The sequence below is a fragment of the Scardinius erythrophthalmus genome (assembly GCF_964197995.2).
Source record: "Scardinius erythrophthalmus genome assembly, chromosome: 2".
Classification (NCBI taxonomy): domain Eukaryota; kingdom Metazoa; phylum Chordata; class Actinopteri; order Cypriniformes; family Leuciscidae; genus Scardinius; species Scardinius erythrophthalmus.
This window is the reverse complement of record NC_138222.1, coordinates 55,194,174-55,220,211: the sequence shown is the minus strand read 5'-3', so window position 1 is coordinate 55,220,211 and position 26,038 is coordinate 55,194,174. Positions and strand designations below refer to the sequence as shown.

General features: G+C 38.1%; 2 protein-coding genes across 2 annotated transcripts; both read right to left on the bottom strand.

Moving 5' to 3' along the window:
• Positions 1 to 2,158: 2,158 nt before the first annotated feature.
• Positions 2,159 to 8,219, bottom strand: LOC308683433 (uncharacterized protein). Its single transcript, XM_081353905.1, has 7 exons — positions 8,068 to 8,219; positions 7,829 to 7,971; positions 7,554 to 7,700; positions 4,262 to 4,315; positions 3,984 to 4,139; positions 3,319 to 3,441; positions 2,159 to 3,213 (listed from the first exon to the last, which is right to left on the bottom strand). The coding sequence occupies exons 1-7, from the start codon at positions 8,072 to 8,074 to the stop codon at positions 3,175 to 3,177; spliced, it is 669 nt and encodes a 222-aa protein (XP_081210031.1). The 5' UTR covers positions 8,075 to 8,219; the 3' UTR covers positions 2,159 to 3,174.
• Positions 8,220 to 8,488: 269 nt separating this feature from the next.
• Positions 8,489 to 18,207, bottom strand: LOC308704980 (uncharacterized protein). The gene is made up of 7 exons (XM_081389732.1): positions 18,073 to 18,207; positions 17,834 to 17,976; positions 17,585 to 17,731; positions 12,436 to 12,489; positions 12,109 to 12,264; positions 11,496 to 11,618; positions 8,489 to 11,390 (listed from the first exon to the last, which is right to left on the bottom strand). Exons 1-7 carry the CDS (start codon positions 18,077 to 18,079, stop codon positions 11,352 to 11,354), a joined length of 669 nt encoding a protein of 222 aa, XP_081245858.1. The 5' UTR covers positions 18,080 to 18,207; the 3' UTR covers positions 8,489 to 11,351.
• Positions 18,208 to 26,038: the final 7,831 nt, after the last annotated feature.

Genomic DNA, 26,038 nt, shown 5'->3' with positions numbered 1-26,038 from the left:
TACATACTGGGAAATATATTCTCAGAAAGCGAAGCACTGCAACTTGGGCAGAGTGATTTACTCCAACTCTGAGCGAAAACTCTGCTCCTCATCACGGGGCTTCTCAGGTGCTGCGAGCAAATCACTCCGCCCAAGTAGCAGTGCTTCGTGCAGTACTTGATAATTGTTCATATTAAACCATATAGATTTTGGGGTGAATTCAGGTAGGGATGGGTGAAGGGAATGATGTGTAAATTGGGAGGTGATCAAGTCAGGTGTGATCGTGTCTCGAATGAGGATGGTAAGAGATCCTGGCAAGAGAGTTCAAATGTTAATTTCCTTTGTTTTCTCAGAAAGTATAGCCCTCTCTTCCAGTTCTTCCAGTTTCTCCAGTCTTACAGTAATGATTTTAAGATGTGCACAATATGAATAATTAAAACTTCTTTGTTTTTTCTTGGGATAAATATGATAAGATAGTGTTAAGCATCATGCACAGTAGATTTTTGCCAACTGTTTGTCCTCTGCTTATTTAAAAAGAACAAATACATTCTCTACTCCAGGTCAGTGTGTAAATGTAAACTTTCTTAGTTCAAGTTAAGTGCAAAAACTTCATCATCATTGGCTATGTTTCCATCCAAAGTCGTGATTTTACCTTGTGCGCAAAATTGAAAAATCAAATAAACATGTGAATAAAGCAGCGTTTCCATCCCATGTGTTGAAGAGGACAAAATCTTCTCTTCCTTGGAAATTGACGCAAAGTATCTGTAATAAAAATGGAAGTTGCTGCAATTGGGGAAGAAACTGTGGTTCTTTTTTCTTACATCATAAATGACTTGAGTCTCAGAGCGCACGGATGAAACACAATAAATGCTGTCACGTTCATCTTGTGTTCGGATGCTGGTGTTTGTGAACAATCATGTGAGACGCTTCAGGGAGGGAATTAAACCAAATCATTCTGATGACAGATTTGGGCTCAGGCGTTTCAGAATGATCAAACCAACATTTGAGATGCTGCGATGAAACTGATCCACTGGTTAGTCCAGTTATGTGGTTATATCACATCCACGGTTGGGGCAAAGTCACGTGAGATTTTTGCAGTGCATTGAGGGATTTATATGGCCTGGGTGCCAGCCCGAACCCCGCCCACAACATTTTTTGGTCGGGAAGTTCGGTCTGGACTCGATCCATTGAGGAGTAATTATGCTCGGCTCCTAGAAGGCCGAGCCAATCAAATTGCCAGGGCGGGCTTTAATCGATGATGGACAGATGGTCTGCGGTTACGTAATCACCCACGTCACCAAAGAGCGCTTGATTTGAATTAGTTTACAACAAAGATGACTGCAGCTGGAGATTTCACGAGTTCACATTTACAAAAAAGTCAGATAGAATAAATGCGTTGGCTATATGAGATGTCACGAGTTCACACAAATAAGTAAGATAGAATAAATGCGTATATGACATGCTGTCCGAGGAGAGGGCTGTGGGCTCGGTAGCCATACTCCCCCCGTGTTCCTGGTTGTGAGAGAACAAGACAAGAGTGAGGATTCGGGGCGGTGGAGGGACCGAGGGATGCTGAAAAACTGTCAAGGAGTGTTGTTAGGTAAGTTGACAGAGTGAATATGCTTCCTTGGTAACGTTAGACATGGTATTGTTTGATGACAAGTTGATATTGGATTGATTATTTGTACGTGCTCCTCCCGAACTTTGTTTATGAAACATCATGTGTAGATTCTGCCATCGCGTCTGTTATAGAAGATATCGACAGCGCATTCATTTTAAAAGAGGAACAGAGAGCCGCGCCCGCGACATTTTGTTGGTTGAAAATATGAATGAAGGACATGCGTCATTTACTCCGTTGCTCTGATTGGTTGTAGGTCTGTCCAATTGAGTGCAGAGGTTTTTTTTTTCCTAGTTCGGTTGAGACACGCCCCATAATCAAATCTCTATGGAGCGGTATAAGACTCACATTCTGACTAGTATCATCATGATTTTATAGAACTGGGTTCTTATAATAAACCCACCGGAATAAAAAGTTTTAACTTATATAATTTACACGTTATGTAATTAAGTGCAGAAATGAAAGTAATCTTACCTGAAACTGATATTGCAGTAGCCAGTCTTAACTGTTTACGTGATTTGGCTCTTCTTGTTGATTTCATTTTTTATTTTATTTTTTCTTCGCAGTGTAGGCTACCAAACACATTTACATCCATTATCGGTGCGCAAAAAGCAGAAACTTGAATACTGGCGCGATAGCGAGAGATTGTATGGCAGTTCACGTTGACCAAAACACATAAGAAAAAGCGTTTTGGAAAAAAAATGTCCGGTAATCACAGACATTCGCATTCGGACGGGATTAGATTTCTCTGAGGACCGCCGAGTTTAACGAAAAACAGTAGGTAATTTGCTCTGGAATTTTTACAGAGGTCGTGTGAGAAAAAGACAGACATGGCAGATTCGGACAGGATTAAAATCTCAAAGTACGTCTGTGAAACAGATATTTCTCTAACGTCCCCCTGTGAAACTAGTCCCGTCCGAATAGGGCTTATGACGAAGTCAGGCTAGGATTTATAAGGTAAATTTGTTTCTATCATAGTTTATGCACGTCTTCTTATCGGTTGAAAAAACTTATCCTACTCAATTGAGTGCAAGTTTTTATGCGCATCTTGCCGTTTCCATCTAGCGTTTTTTTTTTATGCGATATCCCAAAATTCACATTAAAATGGGTGGATGGAAACATAGCTATTAATACATTAATAGAACTGTTGTCATGCATGTATGCTAGAAGAATGCTGCTACACAGAAAATCATTCATTATACCTGTAATTTTTTAAATTGTTACATTTTAATAACCTCTTATTTGAGTATTGACACTGTCCTTATAGCGACTGATTCTTACAGTATATGTTCTGTAAAAGGCCATTCTTACACGTTTTACATTTTGTATTGTAAAGATATTAATTCATATTGATTACTTCATACTGGTTATTATACAATTTTGTGTTCAGAAATAGTGCACATTATTTAAAAAAAGACAAACTTGGGTTGATGTTTTCATGCTCTTAAAATAAATGTATAGATATAGTGATATTATGTTTGAATATAGTATAATGTATTGGTGTGTCTAATAATGTGCCAGTATTATTAGTATTATTAGATAAAATTACGTCTTTTTAGGTGCACACACTCTCACTTTCACTGTGGAGCTGTGGGTGGCATCATGGCGATGACAGGCTGAAAAAGACAGAAACGGTTTACAATCGAGAACTCTGGATCATATTTCACATCATTCGTTCTGGCCGCCAACATGGAAAGGTTTATGAAATAAGCATCGCTTACCACATGAGATCTGGCAGTGCAGCAGGGAATCACCTTGCAACAGTACGCGGCGAGAGTGAGAGAGAGAGCGATCTGAGTCGCCTCCATGAGTTGATCTATTGAAGTCAGATAATCGAATCCCTGCTGTGTGAGTAAGGAGGGTAAATGATATATTAATCATTTAATGGCAAATATTTCATAATCAAGTAATTGCTGTTTTGTCAATCCCCGAGCCCTAGAGCTTCTGTTTACCAACCCTGATGTGTGAGTTGATAAATGTTTATATGTGAATTAAATCTGTTCATCATATAAAGTGACTGAGCCTCTTCAGAAAATTTGGACTAAACCGCTCAATTCATATGAATTAGTTTTATGATCTCTTTATGAACCTTTTGAAGCGTCAAAGTGGTAGTTGCATAGCTGTCAATGGAGGGACAGAAAACTCAGATTTCATCAAAAAGATCTTCATTTGTGTTTTGAAAATTAACAACATGAGGGTTAGTAATTAATGACAGAATGTTTGGGAGAACTTTCCCTTTAATTTCTACATTTAGAAACCGTTTCAGTTAAGTTTTTGCTTTCCCACATCCAGTATGGAGAGCATTATTTTCAAAGGAGAACAGCATACAGTGACAATAATAGCAATGACATTTTCTCTTTAAAAAATCTTTTTCTCTTTAGCTTACCTCTAAAAGTATACATGTGCTGTTTTCAGGAATTGTCTCGTTATAATGGTAGTAAAGCCAGCAGGCACCAGGGTTTTCATGTCGATGAACCGTGAAGAGGAGACAGAAAGTATATGTCACACATGTGACCACCTGCATTCCCAAACATGCCTTGAGCTGTTAAGAAATAAATTGACACACATAAGCTCAGAAATGCTTATTTCCTGACACGTTCTGAATGGGTACTCAAAATTTCAGTGGGCTTTTTTTTTTGTAGCCATGTGTCCAGATACTCTTACTGTCGGTAGGTGGAGTTTCTGCGCTGCTATCGCCACACTGCCAGCAACAATGCCCTGTTTAAGGAAAACATAGTGTTACACCAAGGATGAGCAACTTCTGTCCTGAAGGGTCACTGTCCTGCAGAGTTTAGCTCCGCCTCCAACCCTAATCAAACACCTGAACGAGCTAATCAATGGCTGCATCTGAAATCGCATAATTCATAGTAGGCGAAAAACAGTATGTGACAAAACACTCATGTCCGAATACACAGTAGGCTACTCATAAAAGAGTAGAGAATAAGTACCCTGATGACCAACTTCATCCGACGAGATTCTGAAGTGTGCATATTATGGAAACTTTAATGAGGCCACAGGAGAGGATTTGTGAAACACAGTGAGCAACGCAACTGACCCTGGTGTCACATGAAAATGACATTGTGGCGAATGTAGTTTGTCCGGATTACATTCATACTAGAGTAGGGGAGACCGGGGACAGTTGTAACAGGGGATGGTTGCAACATGTCATTTTTAATGACACTCATACTGAACATGCACAGTTAGACCCTCCCCCCACCAAAAAGACAGTAGACATATTCAACATCTGCTGCTGCATTTATTGAACAAAACTTGTTTTGGAGGTATGAAAGTAAATTTTTTCATGAGATATATTTTTGTCATACTGTCCTGAAATTTTGTATGAATTAATCAAAACCTACTTAGTTTGAATTATTGTTTTGTTGACTTCTAAGTGACATGGTTTTTTATGTGTCAAAGTCAGTGTGTCTAGCAGGCACATGATGTTCTGTCATGGCTGATAGGGTTGGGGACAGTTGCAACAAGTTGCATGTTTAATAAAACTTTTTTGCATTGCAAATTGTTCAATTCTTCCTGTCTGACAATGAAATATGGAGAGTTCACAAGTTCACACTTACATATAATTTGAAGGGGTAAAGTTTAATGCGTATTTGGCGTGCTGTCCGGAGGGAGGGCTCCGAACTCGGAGTTCGGCCCGAACTCAGAGTACTCCCCCCGTATGTAAGTGTTTAGGACTAGAAGCGTGGAGAAGGGGTGGTGGAGGGATGCTGCAAAAACTGTCAATGGAATGAGGTGAGACTGCGGAGTATATATACACCCAGCGTCGGCGCTGTGGTGGGGCATTCGAGGGCCGTGCCCCCCCTAGCGGTTATTGATGCCCCTCCTACCCATACCTGTCAACCCTACTGTTTTTCCCGGGATTCTCCCGTATTATACCTTACTATCCCGCTATCATCCCGTTTAAATATTTCCCTGAATTTCTCCCGTATTTTTAATCTTTCTATAAAAATATTTTTAAAAAATCCCACTGGGCGCAAACCAGTTAAGCAGAAATCCCGCCCTGCAGCTTATTTCATTGGTTAAGGTTACAATGACGGGTAGTTTTAGGGATCAGTGTTTGGTGTATTCAAACAGCAGTTTGTTTGACAGGCGATCTGACCAATCATAGTAGATTAACATGAGGATTTGAACTTGAAAAACGGAGGGTAGGCAACAAACGTCGTTCCATGGTCAAAACAACATTCCTTTTTATATTCATTCATGTTTATTTGACGCTATAAATATAAATTAACTAGAAGGTAGAGATGGTTGTTTCACGAGCAGCTTTAACTGAGGCTCTACTGCGATCTGTCCGACACATTCAAGAGCCACAAAACGGTTTACTTTTCTTTAAAAAATTACCAAATTTGAAAGTTGAAGTGTTTGAAATTACCAAATGAGACTTTGTTTCATATCAAAAGCTGGTCTGTCTTGTCTGCCAGCGAGTTGTTAACGTTAGTGTCCTCTGAAGTAGTTTTGGGGAATAAAAAAATTTGCACGAAGAAGAACAGCAGAGATGGTATTGGAGACTATGTATGTAATGTAGTATGTATGTAATACAGAGATTATGTATTTATTTATGTTAATATCTGCGCAATTAATGTGTAGTAATATCTGCATTTGTGTATCCTTGGCTGCCTGTAAGAAGATATGTAAGGGATCATGTAGAGCGAGGCGGTTGTATTACATGGCTACCAACAAAATAAATCAATAATTTGACACAAAATATTGATTTAAAAAGGAGTTTATTTATTTAAAAACTATTGTATTGCTTCCGCTAAAGAAAATAATCCGTTCCGTCTCTACGGTTAAGTCCTGCGTCCATAGCAACGCTCTGTTTTTCATGGCAATGGTGTGTTAACGTTATACTTAGCAGCGGCTGTTATCAAGAAATAACAGACCGCGTTATATATTAGAATTCAACCAAGCCATGTAATTGTAATAATAATAATAATAATTATAATAAACGTGTTTAGTTTTATATAGCATTTGTGCTGTGTTGGACTATGATGTCGCCACTGCGTCATAATATTTGTCAAACGTCAGTGCCCCCCCCGCCGATGACCCAATGCCCCTCCAGTAGATCTGCCCTGGCGCCGACTCTGTATACACCTCTTACCATTGATTGCTGAGTGCTCTCCACTTGTGTTAATTATCTTAACGTGCTCCTCCCGAACCTTGTTAATAAAACAACATATTGAATAGCATCTGTAACACCTGATCACTGAATCTATGTAGACCTATGTTCTACACATAAACAAACAAAACTCAATAACTGTTATTTGATAAATATGACTAAATAAATAAATTATAGGCTACAATAATATTATTTAAATAAATAATACTATAATATTATAGTAGGCCTAAAACAGTTCATATATTCAGAATTCTATGCTCATTGAGACAAAAAGCTAAAGTTAATTAGAGAAATTTAAGGTATTTTTAACATGTTGCAACCGTCCCTGGGTTCCTGACTTCTTCCATTCAAATAAATACTGTGAACGATATGTCATAATAATCATCTTTAAATGGTATGGGTAATTAGCAGACAGATACAAGTTTAATATATAAATTTGGTTGGTCTAGTAGTCAAATAGTCTCCGGGTAACTGAGAGAAATGCAAAAAGTGTTGCAACTGTCCCCGGTCTCCCCTAGCCTACACACACACTTATAATATAGAACATACTTTTTTTAACAATCGTTAAGTAATTACTTAGGCTATTCAACATAAGTAGCAACAAGACAGTAGCCTAGCCTAAGCGGTTTCAGACGCAGCCAATATCTTCATCACTAGAAAGTAGAGAGTTTTCATCAGGGTCACAACAGGACAGTGGCCCTCCAATCTCTGATTTAGCCGTCAAGGCATGGACTTAAAATTGCTTTTAGCAGGCTTATTAAATATGTAAAAAATATATAAGCCTATATGCCTACAGCTAAAGCACAAACGATGAACACTTACAACGACGGAAAACGCTAGCATGATGGTGTCTGTCATCCATTCAAGAAACATTCTGAAATCATACCAAAATCTGTAGTCAAAAGATATTCCTATAAAAAACGGAATTCTGCAACCAATGAAGAAGACAGTCAGCGCGATCTCCGTCACCTGTGGATCATGAGACATATCATATAGTAGCCTACAACTCTTCAGTAGTGGACGTGTTTCACAACACAAAGTAGAATACAATGTGTTCAACACATTGTATTCTACTTTGACGCGAACTTTAAGTGTACCCCTAAAATCTTGGGTTCTGCCTCCAGGTATTTGTATTTTTGACGTGGGTTCTTCTGGAAAGTAACTTCCACTAACGTCCCCGCTTCGCCTGAATCGCTCGCGCTCTGCGCTGCAACATCCGACACATCTGCCTCGGGTTCGCCTGAGGAACAGCGTCAGAAGAAGTCTCCGATCAGTCCAGGTTCGGTTGTTGCAAATAACAATTTATAAAATACACATTATTTATAAGATATCTTACTCGTCATTTTCTTCGGCTGGTCTTTATGCGTTCAAAACAATAGTTATATTATATTGCGGCCCAAATCCCTGAAAAAGACTCCGTTATGGGGTTTTCGGAATGTTTCCGCCCTTCTCCCATCTGGAGCTTGCGGAGTTCATACAGACTTCTATGGCAGTCCATTTTAACATTTAACCCCTAGCCTACAATTTACCCAGCTAACAAAAATAAGTGACTGTTACATAGTAATCATGGTGACCAAACTTTCGTCATGTTAACGGAAAAGTGAAATTCCTGGATCATTCTTCTTGAATCAGTTGGTAATTTTTATATTTATTTATTTTTCTATGGGTACATGCAGTAGGTTAACCTAATTTATGTTCTCATTTGCCCAAACAAATTTAAAGATTATTTCAACAGCTGTGAATGATGAATGCAGACTCAAAATTAATTCAGTTCATTTTGAAAAACACACAAAAAGGAACAATAAAATACACCAAAATTATTTATAAAAACATAGGATATACAGCGAAACATGATTGTAAGCTCAGCGTTATAAACCATTATGCTATGCTAGCAGCGTAACATTTGCTAGTAGACATTTAAGATGATTAAAGGGGACATATCATGCTAAATCCACTTTTTTAGCCCTTAAATGCATTTTGTTGTATATTTGGAGTGTTTAGAAGTACAGAAAAGTTGAAATTATTCTCTTCAGGTGCTTCGTTGATATCTTTATATTCTGTTTTGGTCATATTTTTCAACCTGTTCAGATTTTTCTGTTATCTATGACGTTTTGTGAACAATCACGTCACAGTATTTGCAGCGGAACTGCCAAATAAGGACATTGACTTCCAGCCCAACACTTCGAGCGATCCGCCATTATTATTTCTCGCTGCAATTTTGTAGTCCAAGCTAAAAGATGCAGAAGTTACGAGAGGGTAAGTTAAAATGTTCGGTTGTTGGATGTAGTAACCCATACGCTTCATTACACCGTCTAATGTAGATGAACTGCCGCGCTTATGACAGTGCGCATGTTTAACTGAAAGAACGAGCAGAGAGAGAGAGACCCGGTCGCGCGCGCGTTCACTCTCTCTCTTCAGACCCTGGCGAAAGTGTAAACCTTCTCCATACTAGACGCTGTCTTGCTCTCTCTCCCTCGCACATATTAATCAAAATAAATCGACACGGTGGTAAAAGGTCGGAAGACCAAAGTTTCATGTGTAAATACAGTAAGTAACACACCATTGCGATACATCCATATGAAGACGTTCTTCTGCAGGTTCGTCGTCTTCATTTTCATCTCGCTCCGGCTCCGGACTCTGGCTCGAACATGTAAGGCTGGCTGGACAAGTCTTCCGTTGTTGACATTTTGTTAATAACGTGTGAATAAAAAGTTTCTGTGCCGCTATAATCGTATCTCTGCTATCAAACTACAAAAATGGCCGAACGGGGTGGAGTTGAACCTCTACAAACTGGAGAGGGGGCGGGGTATGAAGTGTCTCAGTTGTATTTAAAGAGACCGCACCAAAACGAGTTGATGTCAGACGCACACCAGAAAAGGGGTAAAAGGGGGCCTGTGGAGCTATAATAATGAGGAATTCAGACCCAAGCATTGCAGTTCTGCTTTATATAGACTACAAATGTATGATTTATATGTTAAAAGGAACGATTTAAAAGCATGATATGTCTCCTTTAAGGGAAGACACCATATAATCAGGTATAAAAATGAACAAAAGTACTAGACTGTGGGTAATGTTACTTAACCAATCTGATGCAGTTGTTTCACTTTTTTGATATAACTGACAAGAAACATTTTTATAAAAGCTATTTGTTCGTTGTAAAGTGTAAAGGTCCTTGCATATTGAGTCAGAAATTTTCGCACATTAAAAAATAAATACAACCTCACGTTTTGTCAATCACTTTTGCACACTGCCTCCGAAACTTACTTTCTTGAGTATTTTGAGAGGTGTTTTGACAATTCACAGCCACCGACTGACGGATACGAAAAAAACAAATACGAAAGTTTCGGACTCAGTGTGCAAGGACCTTAAAGGAACACGCCGACTTTTTGGGACCTTAGCTTAATTATCGTATCCCCCAGAGTTAGATAAGTCCATACATACCCTTTTCATCTCCGTGCGTGCCCTAACTCTGTCTGACGCACCCACCTCTAGCCTAGCTTAGCACAAAGACTAAATGGTTCTAGCTATACTGCTCCCAATAAGTGACAAAATAACACCAACATTTTCCTATTTACATGTTGTGATTTGTATAGTCACAGCGTGTACAAATAACAAGGTCACATGATGAGACACAGCCATCTTCTAACCGTATATATACTGAGAACTATATTCTCAGAAAGCGAAGCACTGCTACTTCTGCAAATCACTCCGACCAAGTAGCAGTGCTTCGTGCAGTGCTTGATAATTGTTCATATTAAGCCATATAGATTTTGGGGTGAATTCAGGTAGGGATGGGTGAAGGGAATGATGTGTAAATTGGGAGGTGATCAAGTCAGGTGTGATCGTGTCTCGGGGATGGTAATATAGCAAGAGAGTTCAAATGTTAATTTCATTTGTTTTCTCAGAAAGTATAGCCCTCTCTTCCAGTTCTTCCAGTTTCTCCAGTCTTACAGTAATGATTTTAAGATATGCACAATATGAATAATTAAAACTTATTTGTTTTTTCTTGGGATAAATATGATAAGATAGTGTTAAGCATCATGCACAGTGGATTTTTGCCAACTGTTTGTCCTCTCAAGTTTTTATGCGCATCTTGCCGTTTCCATCCAGCGTTTTTTTTATGCGATATCCCAAAATTCACATTAAAATGGGTGGATGGAAGCATAGCTATTAATACATTAATATAATTGTTGTCATGCATGTATGCTAGAAGAATGCTGCTACACAGAAAATCATTCATTATACCTGTAATTTTTTAAATTGTTACATTTTAATAACCTCTTATTTGAGTATTGACACTGTCCATATAGCGACTGATTCTTACAGTATATGTTCTGTAAAAGGCCATTCTTACACGTTTTACATTTTGTATTGTAAAGATATTAATTCATATTGATTACTTCATATTGGTTATTATACAATTATGTGTTCAGAAATAGTGCACATTATTTAAGAAATGACAAACTTGGGTTGATGTTTTCATGCTCTTAAAATAAATGTATAGAAATAGTGATATTATGTTTGAATATAGTATAATGTATTGGTGTGTCTAATAATGTGCCAGTTTTATTAGTATTATTAGATACAATTACGCCTTTTTAGGTGCACACACTCTCACTTTCACTGTGGAGCTGTGGGTGGCATCATGGCGATGACAGGCTGAAAAAGACAGAAACGGTTTACAATCGAGAACTCTGCATCATATTTCACATCATTCGTTCTGGTCGCCAACATGGCAAGGTTTATGAAATAAGCATCGCTTACCACATGAGATCTGGCAGTGCAGCAGGGAATCACCTTGCAACAGTACGCGGCGAGAGTGAGAGAGAGAGCGATCTGAGTCGCCTCCATGAGTTGATCCATTGAAGTCAGATAATCGAATCCCTGCTGTGTGAGTAAGGAGGGTAAATGATATATTAATCATTTAATGGCAAATATTTCATAATCATGTAATTGCTGTTTTGTCAATCCCCGAGTCCTAGAGCTTCTGTTTACCAACCCTAATGTGTGAGTTGATAAATGTTTATATGTGAATTTAATCTGTTCATCATATAAAGTGACTGAGTCTCTTTAGAAAATTTGGACTAAACCGCTCAATTCATATGAATTAGTTTTATGATCTCTTTATGAACCTTTTGAAGCGTCAAAGTGGTAGTTGCATAGCTGTCAATGGAGGGACAGAAAACTCAGATTTCATCAAAAAGATCTTCATTTGTGTTTTGAAAATTAACAACATGAGGGTTAGTAATTAATGACAGAATGTTTGGGAGAACTTTCCCTTTAATTTCTACATTTAGAAAGCATTATTTTCAAAGGAGAACAGCATACAGTGACAATAATAGCATTGACATTTACTCTGTAAAACAGTTTAGCTTACCCCTACAAATGTACATGTGCTGTTTTCAGGAATTGTCTCGTTATAATGGTAGTAATGCCAGCAAACACCAGGGTATTTATGTCGACTAGCCGTGGCGAGGAGACAGAAAGTATATGTCACACATGTGACCACCTGCATCCCCAAACATGCCTTGAGCTGTTAAGAAATAAATTGACACACATAAGCTCAGAAATGCTTATTTCCTGACACATTCTGAATGGGTACTCAAAATGTCAGTGGGTTCATTCTACGTATAGAGCATAACTAGCATGATGACACTTTTTTAATATGAAATTTCCTTCTTTTTTTGTTGCCAGATACTCTTACTGTCGGTAGGTGGAGTTTCTGCGCTGCTATCGCCACACTGCCAGCAACAATGCCCTGTTTAAGGAAAACATAGTGTTACACCAAGGATGAGCAACTTCTGTCCTGAAGGGTCACTGTCCTGCAGAGTTTAGCTCCGCCTCCAACCCTAATCAAACACCTGAACGAGCTAATCAATGGCTGCATCTGAAATCGCATAATTCATAGTAGGCGAAAAACAGTATGTGACAAAACTCTCATGTATGAATACACAGTACTCATAAAAGAGTAGAGAAAAAGTACACTGATGACCTACTTCATCCTGCGAGATTCTGAAGTGTGCATATTATGGACACTTTATCCCATGAGGCCACAGGAGAGGACGCAACTGACCCTGGGGTCACATGATAATGACATTGTGGCGAATGTACTTTGTTTGGATTACATTCATACTAGAGTAGCCTACACACACACTTATAAAATAGAAGGGATTCCTGGGATTCGGTAATATCTCAACTTGAACTTTTTTCATTTTTGAACTACATATGATTACTTTTCTAAATATCCCACATTATTAGGCACATATCAAACCTTCAAAAAATCATATTTTCCCATCTCAGGCATTAAAGACTTTTTATTATTTTCAGTTTTTTTTCAGATTTGTACACCTTTTATTCTCAACCCCGTAACGGACAAAATTTAATTAGTTTAAACAGGATTTTACACAAAACTTGTTATAAAACAAACATCTACCTACTGCTCATGTGTCCCTCATCCCAATTCAATGACTTCAAATGTAACATTTATGATAATTTTCACATTTTTATTTGATGGAAGTTAAAAATATCCAAATTGTTTGTCCGTGGTCTCTTTATTTTAGTAAGAAAAAATTTAATTTAGATGTTTCACTAAAACCACAATTTTACTGTGTTAGCCCTTAACATGTCGGGTGGTAATCAGCAAGAAATGCTTTAATTTTTAATTGTCTTCCTTATTTTATTTTCCAAAAATATTAATGTGACAGGGTTGAGAATACTGTGATGGGGTTGAATACTGTTACAGGGTTGAAAGGACACATTGGCCTACTTTTAATTTGTATTAGTTTAATACGAAAATCCCTCTTGGAGACTCAAACAAAACTATTTTATTTTTGGCAACCATGTAATAAAGACAGTCATATTTAGTTTTTTTCGTTTTTACTTTATTATCTGAACTGCAGTGAGAATTTAAACAAAGAAAACTACTGCAGACAGTACGGTCGTTAGTAACTTTCAAATATTTTTGCTAAGAAAAAACAAAAATAGATTACCAAACATTCTTTTATCAAATGGGCACAATAGGTAAATTTACTAGTGTCTAAAACTTTCCTCAGTGCTAGAACATAAAACAAAACTGCAGCAGATAACGGCAGATTGGAAGGCCAATCTCTTCCAGCTGGCCCCATAGAGATTCTGGCAAACTATCCGGCGCCTCAGGAGAGGGAAGCAGTGCCGTACCAACGCTGTCTACAGTGGAGGTGGGGAGCTGTTGACCTCGACTGGGGATGTCGTTGGACGGTGGAAGGAATACTTCGAGGATCTCCTCAATCCCGCTGTCACGTCTTCCATTGAGGAAGCAGAGGCTGAGGGCTCAGAGTCAGAGGTGGACTCGTCCATCACCAAAGCTGAAGTCACAGATGTAGTCAAGAAACTCCTCGGTGGCAAGGCACCGGGGGTGGATGAGATCCGCCCTGAGTACCTCAAGCCTCTGGATGTTGTGGAGCTGTCTTGGCTGACATGCCTCTGCAGCATCACGTGGCGGTCGGGGACAGTGCCTTTGGATTGGCAGACCGGGATGGTGCTCCCTCTTTTTAAGAAGGGGGACCGGTGGTGCTGTAGTGTTCCAACTACAGGGGGATCACACTTCTGAGGAGAATACGGCCGATAGTAGAACCTCGGATTTAGCAGGAACAGTGTGGTTTTCGTCCCGGTCGTGGAACACTGGACCAGCTCTATACCCTCTACAGGGTGCTGGAGGGTTCATGGGAGTTTGCCCAACCAGTCCACATGTGCTTTGTGGATTTGGAGAAGGCATTCGACTGTGTCCCTCACGGTGGCCTGTGGAGGATGCTCCGGGAGTATGGGGTCTGGGGTCCTTTGCTAAGGGCTGTCCGGTCCCTGTGCGACCGGAGCAGGAGCTTGGTTCGCATTGCCGGCAGTAAGTCAGACTTGTTCCCAGTGCATGTTGGACTCCGGCAGGGCTGCCCTTTGTCGCCGGTTCTGTTCATAATTTTTATGGACAGAATTTCTAGGCGCAGCCAGGGGCCGGAGGGGGTCAGGTTTGGGGACATGTTGTCATGCTGGCTCCATCAGACCAGGACCTTCAGCATGCACTGGGACGCTTTGCAGCCAAGTGTGAAGCGGCTGGGATGAGAATCGGCACCTCTAAATCCGAGGCCATGGTTCTCAGTCGGAAAAGGGTGGCTTGCCCACTTCAGGTTGGTGGAGAGTTCCTGCCTCAAGTGGAGGAGTTCAAGTATCTTGGGGTCTTGTTCACGAGTGAGGGAAGGATGGAACGGGAGATTGACAGACGGATCAGAGCAGCCTCTGCAGTAATGCGGTCGATGTACCAGTCTGTCGTGGTGAAGAAAGAGTTGAGCCGCAAGGCGAAGCTCTCGATTTACCGGTCAATCTACGTTCCTACCCTCACCTATGGTTATGAGCTTTGGGTCATGACTGAAAGGACAAGATCCCGGATACAGGCGGCCGAAATGAGCTTTCTCCGCAGGGTGGCTGGGCGATCCCTTAGAGATAGGGTGAGGAGCTCGGTCACTCGGGAGGAGCTCAGAGTAGAGCCGCTGCTCCTCCACATCGAGAAGGGCCAGCTGAGGTGGCTCGGGCATCTTTTCCGGTTGCCTCCTGCCTTCCCGGGAAGGTGTTCCCGGCGCGTCCCACTGGGAGGAGTCTCCCGGCTGGCCTAGGAATGCCTTGGTGTCCCCCCGGAAGAGCTGGAGGAAGTGTCTAGGGAGAGGGAAGTCTGGGCATCTCTGCTTAGACTGCTACCCCCGTGACCCAGCCCCGGATAAGCGGAAGAAGATGGTATGGTATGGTACATGCTCTAAACTAATTTTCTACTCTCAACTTATTAGTTATGATTTTGGTAATAATTTGGTAATAATATTTACTGAAATTAATTTTATAAACTGAAATCATTGATTAAATTAAATGAATAACTCAACCCTGTCACAAAGGTTACAACCCCGAAACAATGACATATGTGACGGGGTTGAGTGTGATGGGGTTGAGTTGTTAAGCTTGACAGTAACCTCCCTGACTATAATACACCTCAAAAAATGAATAAAAAGTGTGATATCACTCAACTTCTTCTGCACCATGCTGTTGAAGAGAGCTGAATGATGCAACTTCCAGTGAATGATGTCACATATGGGTGGAGTCTAAATTATTATGGGCGGAGAATGGTTGGCGTGACGGGGTTGAGTTCAGACTGAGGGACGTAACTTTATAAGTTGTTTTTTATAAAATATCTTGCATTTTTTAAATGTTTTTCTTTTCAAAAGCAAAGAACACAAATAAATACTTGCATTATTGCCGAAAATTATAAACACTGTGCACATTTTATTAATTATTTTCCAAGTACAAATTCAGCGAAGAACCTCAGGGACATGACAAAATGCTTGCTGTAAGACAGAAATAAGATTTTTTTTAATGATAAAAATTATTTAAATGCAATAATTATTTGTAATCATTATAAAGGACATTCCAAAGTATTGTGAAAAGCTTTTAACATTTCATTTTGGTGAACCACCACTTTCAAAAATCTAAGGGACTGAAATATTACCGAATCCCAGGAATGACCCAGAACATACTTTTTTTAACAACCGTGAAGTAATTACTTAGGCTATTCAACAGTAGCCTACACAAGTACACAAGACAGTAAGCGATTTCAGACGCAGCCAATGTCTTCAGGATCACTGGAAAGCAGGTTATAGAGTTTTTCAGGGTCACAGCTGCAGGCAAGGCCGCCTTAATGCACGGGCTTACCTGGGCTGAAGCCCGGGGGCCTCCCAAGTTCAGGGGCCTCCCATGTTCAGGTTCATGATGAGCTGAAAAGGTCATATTGTTTTGTAACTTGTCAGGTTTTGTCGCTGTATGTCGCTAGTCTCTATACTGTGAAGTCGCTTGTGGCCGTTGGTAGTGCTGTCGCTCTAATGTTATTGGTAGACTGCTCGTCTGGCCACATACAAAACACCATCACAAGTGATAGAACTATATTATTTTAATTTAACTAGGAATTAGGCTCAAAAGAAACAGTATGCTGTTAGGGAGAGTGTTTTTATATTACCACACAGCAGTGTTCAGGGATTAAATAATTTACTAGAATAACGATCGATCAATCTACAAATTAAACTCACTCATACTGTCATAAATTACTAAAACGTCATCCGAATTTAACAAATAATACATTTTCTTGTCTCTAATAGTCGACATAATGCAAGGGAAACTAAAATCAACTGCAGCAGTGCTAAACTTGCATCATAAAACTACAACACTCGAACTATAAATGTATGAATTAAACTCACTGAGACTGTCGACAGTTTCTTTTCCATGCATCATTTTATTATATCCATGTTTGTGGTTAGTTACAGTCAAATCATATAAAACAGTGAAATCGCCCTCGAACTCTTCTGTCTTGCCTGCACTGCACTCGAGATGGTGACGGGGAGCTGAGCTCCACAAGGCTTCTTTCCTATTGGTTGTCGCTCGCTTCTCATTTGCATAAAGTTGAAATTTAGTTACTGTGTGTGGTTGTTAAATAAAGTGTCTTGTGTTTATGCTCAAGTTGGCTCAGTGATATGTTAATAACAATTTTATGGTGTTTTCTGGTTCAAAGAGGGAAAACTCATTACACTTTTTTAAAATGAGACTCTATAAATCGAGTGAATGGGGGGCCTACAAAACCTCTCAGCCCCGGGGCCTAACATTAGGTTAAGGCGGCTCTGGCTGCAGGACAGTGACCCTCCAATCTCTGATTTAGCCGTCAAGGCATGAACCAGGTATTGGAACAGCTTAAATTGGTTAAGACCAGCAAACCAACTTAAAATGGCTTATAAGCAGGCTTATTAAATATGTTAAAAAATATATAATAATTATGGCTACAGTTAAAACACACTTACGACGACGGAAAACGCTAGCATGATGGTGTCTATCATCCATTCAAAAGACATCTTGAAATCATACCGAAATCTGTAGTCAAAAGACATTCCTATAAAAAACGTAATTCTGCAACCAATGAAGAAGACAGTCAGCGCGATCTCCGTCACCTGTGGATCATGAGACATATCATGTATACAACTCTTCAGTAGTGGACGTGTTTCACAACATATTGCATTCCACTTTGACGCGAACTTTACGTGTAACGTTACCCCTAAAATCTTGGGTTCTGCCTCCAGGTATTTGTATTTTTGACGTGGGTTCTTCTGGAAAGTAACTTCCACTAACGTCCCCGCTTCGCCTGAATCGCTCGCGCTCTGCGCTGCAACATCCGACACATCTGCCTCGGGTTCGCCTGAGGAACAGCGTCAGAAGAAGTCTCGGATCAGTCCAGGTTCGGTTGTTGCAAATAACAATTTATAAAATACACATTATTTATAAGATATCTTACTCGTCATTTTCTTCGGCTGTTCTTTAAGTATGCGTTCAAAACAATAGTTATATTGCGGCCAAAATCCCTGAAAAAGACTCCGATATGGGGTTTTCGGAATGTTTCCGCCCTTCTCCCATCTGAAGCTTGCGGAGTTCATACAGACTTCTATGGCAGTCCATTTTAACATTTAACCCTTAGCCTACAATTTACCCAGCTAACAAAAATAAGTGACTGTTACATATAACGTAATCATGGTGACCAAACTTTCGTCATGTAACCGGAAAAGTGAAATTCCTGGATCATTCTTCTTGAATCAGTTGGTCATTTTTATATTTATTTATTTTTCTATGGGTACATGCAGTAGGTTAACCTAATTTATGTCCTCATTTGCCCAAACTAATTTAAAGGTTATTTCTACAGCTGTGAATGATGAATGCAGACTCAAAATGAATTCAGTTCATTTTGAAAAACACACAAAAAGGAACAATAAAATACACCAAAATTATTAATAAAAACATAGGATATACAGCGAAACATGTAACTCTGTCTGACGCACCCACCACTAGCCTAGCTTAGCACAAAGACTAGAGGTAAATGGTTCTAGCTAGCATATTGCTCCCAATAAGTGACAAAATAACGCCAACATTTTCCTATTTACATGTTGTGATTTGTATAGTCACAGCGTGTACAAATAACAAGGTCACATGATGAGACACAGCCATCTTCTAACCGTATATATACTGAGAACTATATTCTCGGAAAGCGAAGCACTGCTACTTCTGCAGAGTGATTTACTCCAACTCTGAGCGAACTCTCTGCTCCTCATCACGGGGCTTCTCAGGTGCTGCGAGCAAATCACTCCGCCCAAGTAGCAGTGCTTCGTGCAGTGCTTGATAATTGTTCATATTAAACCATATAGATTTTGGGGTGAATTCAGGTAGGGATGGGTGAAGGGAATGATGTGTAAATTGGGAGGTGATCAAGTCAGGTGTGATCGTGTCTCGAATGGGGATGGTAATATAGCAAGAAAGTTCAAATGTTAATTTCCTTTGTTTTCTCAGAAAGTATAGCCCTCTCTTCCAGTTCTTCCAGTTTCTCCAGTCTTACAGTAATGATTTTAACCCTTGTGCATCAATTTAAAAAAGTTACACATAGGTCCAAAGAGGACAAAAATGTCCATGTCAAAAAACTGTCATAAAAAGTTGAAGCTTGGGAGCACAGACTTAACTTTGGTATCATTTTAAAGAATACCCTTGGCAGATTATTGCTGAAGTTAATTTTTTTTAATAAGTAAATCCAAAAAAAGTTATATAGGTTTAAGTTTATGAAAATGATTTATGAATATTATTTTATATAAAATATATATTTTATGAAACAAGTTGAACTCTAAAACGGCTAGAAAATCAAAACCATAAATCTAAATAAATTGTGTTCCAAATTTGAGGTTGATATCTCAAAAAATGAGCTTTCAGTAAGATATTGTTTGGCCGCAGTACCAAACTGTCCCCATTGGATCCCAGCAAAACTCCACTGGTCACACAGTGATTGGCTTTGTTATTTGCAGAGGTATATTTTAATATTTTAAAACTCTAATACTACAAACACACACATGCACACAAACACATTTTTTTATATAACACACATACCAACCACACTCTGACATCCATACCAACACACCCACACAATTATCATTGCATAATTTATCCAACTGGCTCTATAATAGCTCAAAATTCATGCAGTTAACATTAACAAAAAAACAAAAACTTACTCATAGGTCCAAAGTGGACAAAAATGTCCATGTCAAAAAACTCTCATAAAAATGTTACGCTTGGGAGCAAATACTTATGTTTGGTCTCATTTTAAAGAAGACCCTTGGTAGATTGTTGTTGAAGTGAAAAAAGTGAAAAAAGTGCAACCAAAAAAAAAGTCATAGAAGTTTAAGTTTATGAAAAATATTTATGAACATTATAATGAATATTTTATATAAATTATAAATAAATATTTTGTGTAACTAGTGCAAAAAATTTTTTTTTCAAATGAAATGGGGGTAAAATAGTAAAATTACAATAAAAATACACAAAAAACATGCAATTCATGCAACATTTTATGAAATGAATTATATTTTATGAAACATTTGGAAGTCTAAAACTGATATAAATTCAAAGCCATAAATCTAAACAGGTTGTGTTCCGAATTTGAAGACGATATCTCAAAAAATAAGCTTTCAGTAAGATTTTGTTTGGGCGCAGTACCAGACTTTCCCCATTGGATGCCAGCAAAACTCCACTGGTGAACACAGTGCTTGAATTTTCGATTTGCAGTTGAGTATTTGCTTTATAGGCCTAACCTGAAAAATTCGCCTGAGGAACAGCGTCAGAAGAAGTGCATTAACTAGATACCCAGTGTAATGTTTAGAAGAGTACGTTTGTCAGCTACTGGGCCTAGCCCAAACCATGAAAAACATCCCAAGACCATTATCCCACCTTCAACATTTGTCCATATTTGCCTACAGTATATAGTGTAGCAAGGTAGTCTTCAGAATTTTTAATAATTAAATAATACAATTTTAGGGGACCCCCCAAGAGTCCTAAGTCATTTCGAACCCTGCTAATAACAATTTCTAAAATACACATTATTTATAAGATATCTTACATGTCATTTTCTTCGGCTGGTCTTTATGCGTTCAAAACAATAGTTATATTATATAGCGGCCCAAATCCCTGAAAAAGACTCCGTTATGGGGTTTTCTGAATGTTTCCGCCCTTCTCCCATCTGGAGCTTGCGGAGTTCATACAGACTTCTATGGCAGTCCATTTTAACATTTAAACCTTACAATTTACCCAGCTAACAAAAATAAGTGACTGTTACATAATGTAATCATGGTGACCAAACTTTCGTCATGTAAACGGAAAAGTGAAATTCCTGGATCATTCTTCTTGAATCAGTTGGTAATTTTTATATTTATTTATTTTTCTATGGGCGGACATGCAGTAGGTTAACCTAATTTATGTTCTCATTTGCCCAAACTAATTTAATGATGAATGCAAACTCAAAATGAATTCAGTTCATTTCATTTATTTTGAAAAACACACAAAAATGAACAATAAAATACACCAAAATTATTAATAAACACATAGGGAAGAGCGGGGCACAACCTAACGCTTTTTGACTTTCTCAGTTTGTGTAAATTTACTTATGGATCAGAGTATTTATTTTTTCCCACATTAATTTCCCACATGTCTAGTACAATTATGTGTTTTTGTTTTATTAATACAGTATATACTTTTTTCTTGATATACCCCGAAAGAATGGAAGTGAAATAGTTGGGGTACATTGTAACGTGTGGGGCACATTGTAGCATAACATATGACAGCTTAAAATGTTATCTGATCTAATAAAAAAAATACAAAACAAACTAAAATTAAAAAACTTTTTCATATAAAATAATGGCAATTTTTAATAATGAAATATAAACTAATTTTTGAGTTCTGACTACGAACACATGAAAATTTAAAACAAGCGTGTTACAACTAACCCCACGTTAGGTTGTGCCCCGCGCTCCCCTAGTATATACACGAAACATGATTGTAAGCTCAGCACACGGTTTCTTCATTAGGGCGATTGGGCAACGCATCACCAAAGTGCGAAAGGTAGGGATTTTTTTTTTTTTTCAATATTCAACAGTGTTTACGCTAGCTGTAAATGTTCTAGAGACTGATTGTTCTGCCTCTGGATATAGTCCAATCAGCATCAAGTCACGTTCTGTGGAGTACCGCCTCTTTTTGGGCGATTTCACTCTGGCCGAGAATCGCCCAGAGTGTTCCCATAGACTTCCATGCAAAGATTTCTTTTTTCCGAACTGCAGGCACTGCAATGCATTCTCTATGGGCTCCGGGAGGGCTCGCACTAACATGCTTTCGTCATCATACGTAACATCAACTTGTGCAGCGATTGGTGGGACCAAATATACCTCTATTAATAATCTTTAAGATTAAGTGACATCCAATAATATTTTAAAACAATTTTGAATTGTGAATTATGAAACACTACTTCCATAAGAGAGCAACCAAGAGCAATTTTAAAAATAAAACAAGTATCTACAAAGGGCGGGAAATCATAATCCTCTACTCTATCCATAGACATAATATACATAGACGCCCTATTGGCCGCTGGATCGTACGTCAACGGCGCCGCCATACTGCGGAGGGCAACTTTCCCATACCTCTCATAACGAGAATTGAGAAAAATGCCTATTTCTTGTGCTGCTTGGGGCTTTACAAATCGCCACACAATTGAAAACAGGTCTCAGGGAATTACCTTTCACAAGCAAAACTGAAAATTTGTTTCTGGTTGCATTTCATTTACTATTTTTATTTTCAGAGGAGAAAGGCCACGAAATTTAAAAATACTACTGTTATTGTGTCACGAAATGTAGTTTTAAGAGTTTTTCAGTCGACAATGTAGTTGTTTAAAGCTCAAATCTGTGGTTTATTTATAAAGATAGCGCCTTTTTAAAAATGTTATCTGACGGTTTCGGAGTTGTGAGATCCAGCGATCCCCGCGGGCGCTCAGCGCTCATGTACCCCGCCGAGAACAGCCTTGCCTCGGCTATAGTGCATGTCGTACACCGCTTCTGAGTTCTGACGTTAGTCGCTGTCAGTCTAGTGAGAATAATTCGTCTTGTGTTTATCTAAAGGGCGATCTTTGGTTTCATTAATCTATAATTTGTTCCTTGGCAGATTGTTTTGGCTGAGGGCAAAGTGAAGTTTCATAACTTAATATATTTAGGCTATTATAACAGTGTAGCCTGCTGTATGTTTGACTGGATCGTTTACTTTATTTCTTGATTTGTATAGCTTCTTATACCTTTTAAAAACTGAAATTTAACAAAAAGAGACAGGGTTGCGTCATTTTTTATTTTATATAGCCTATGTAATAATATTTTAAAATGTATAAATTTACATTATTTATTATTGTTATTATAATAATATACCACTTACAATTATCAATCTATTATAGTTATGCTGTCAAATTATTTTACTATTCATAGTAACTATTTAACCTATTATTTTTATTGTCTATATTCTGTAATTGATATTTCATATTCTACTGCTATTATTAAAGTATACATAAACTATATGCTATTATCAATATATTATTATTATTATTATTATTATTATATTAGTACTTATGATATTATATAATTATACTTTTCATTACTATTTTATTTACTGTATACTGTTTGTTTATTTTATTGACTAAACTATTTACTATTAGCCTACCTCTCACTTTATCTTATATTTACTATTTGCATTGCACTGTAGTTGTACCATATCATATTACCATAAATGATCCATCAGTTATCTTTGTTATTGCTAAAATCGGGTCAATGACAGAATATGCTTTTCCCACAATAAGAAAACTTTATTTAATTTAATGTGAAAATTAAATTATATCTCAGTATGGGGGTGTTCACAATTCTTATCCAAGAATGAAAAGCTAAATACATGACAAGCCAGAGCTTTGGCCATTCCTTATTAAAAAAATATATATATATATATAAGTCTAACTATCGAGAGTTTAACTAACTACAGATGGAACTTTTTTTGTACACCACATACAAACCACTGAAATCGGTTGATAAATGTAATTTTTTTTTTGGTTTTTATACAGAAAAACCGCAGCTCAGCAGTTTACTTGCATTTGATTACAGCGCAGTCTTGCCCTCCACAAAATGGCGGACGCGTTGACGTATCGCAGCAACGTTCCAAAGCGGCCAATAGGGCGTCTATGTATATTATGTATATGTACTCTCATAGACATAATATACATAGACGCCCTATTGGCCGCTTTGGAACGTTGCTGCGATACGTCAACGCGTCCGCCATTTTGTGGAGGGCAAGACTGCGCTGTAATCAAATGCAAGTAAACTGCTGAGCTGCGGTTTTTCTGTATAAAAACCAAAAAAAATTACATTTATCAACCGATTTCGGTGGTTTGTATGTGGTGTACAAAAAAGTTCCATCTGTAGTTAGTTAAACTCTCGATAGATAGACTTATATATATATATTTTTTTTTAATAAGGAATGGCGAAAGCTCTGGCTTGTCATGTATTTAGCTTTTCATTCTTGGATAAGAATTGTGAACACCCCCATACTGAGATATAATTTAATTTTCACATTAAATTAAATAAAGTTTTCTTATTGTGGGAAAAGCATATTCTGTCATTGACCCGATTTTAGCAATAACAAAGATAACTGATGGATCATTTATGGTAATATGATATGGTACAACTACAGTGCAATGCAAATAGTAAATATAAGATAAAGTGAGAGGTAGGCTAATAGTAAATAGTTTAGTCAATAAAATAAACAAACAGTATACAGTAAATAAAATAGTAATGAAAAGTATAATTATATAATATCATAAGTACTAATATAATAATAATAATAATATATTGATAATAGCATATAGTTTATGTATACTATAATAATAGCAGTAGAATATGAAATATCAATTACAGAATATAGACAATAAAAAATAATAGGTTAAATAGTTACTATGAATAGTAAAATAATTTGACAGCATAACTATAATAGATTGATAATTGTAAGTGGTATATTATTATAATAACAATAATAAATAATGTAAATTTATACATTTTAAAATATTATTACATAGGCTATATAAAATAAAATGACGCAACCCTGTCTCTTTTTGTTAAATTTCAGTTTTTAAAAGGTATAAGAAGCTATACAAATCAAGAAATAAAGTAAACGATCCAGTCAAACATACAGCAGGCTACACTGTTATAATAGCCTAAATATATTAAGTTATGAAACTTCACTTTGCCCTCAGCCAAAACAATCTGCCAAGGAACAAATTATAGATTAATGAAACCAAAGATCGCCCGTTAGATAAACACAAGACGAATTATTCTCACTAGACTGACAGCGACGAACGTCAGAACTCAGAAGCGGTGTACGACATGCACTATAGCCGAGGCAAGGCTGTTCTCGGCGGGGTACATGAGCGCTGAACGCCCGCGGGGATCGCTGGATCTCACAACTCCGAAACCGTCAGATAACATTTTTAAAAAGGCGCTATCTTTATAAATAAACCACAGATTTGAGCTTTAAACAACTACATTGTCGACTGAAAAACTCTTAAAACTACATTTCGTGACACAATAACAGTAGTATTTTTAAATTTCGTGGCCTTTCTCCTCTGATAATAAAAATAGTAAATGAAATGCAACCAGAAACAAATTTTCAGTTTTGCTTGAGAAAGGTAATTCCCTGAGACCTGTTTTCAATTGTGTGGCGATTTGTAAAGCCCCAAGCAGCACAAGAAATAGGCATTTTTCTCAATTCTCGTTATGAGAGGTATGGGAAAGTTGCCCTCCGCAGTATGGCGGCGCCGTTGACGTACGATCCAGCGGCCAATAGGGCGTCTATGTATATTATGTCTATGTGTACTCTATCCACCTTATTTTCGAACGCGGAAGTAAACATGGGTCCAATATCCGGTTTTTGTGCGGCACTTCCGTTTCCTCGCTTCCCTGGGCTAAATAACATATCGATCGCGAAGGATTATGCAGAGTTGATAGAAAAATGTTACACATGCCGTAGCAGATGAATACTACAAAGAACTAAAGCCCCGCCTCACTCAGTTAGGGTACCGGACCTGGTTGAAAACACTCATGCATCTAGCTGGCAGAGTGACAAAACTTCACCGGCGCCTTCAGCCCCGCCCTAAACATAGTCGAGCCAACGCTGGACTAATATGGAGGTATTTTGTCATGTCAAATGTATTAATAATGCCATAAGAATGCAACCAAAGCATAGGATGGATAGCAATAAGTAGATGGCTATAAATAGTTGTAAATCATACAAAATAAATGCCATGATCATGCCATTATGCCATGATCACTAGATTTTATACAGGGGTTACTATAATGATTTTGTTTCTCCTTTGAGTTTTT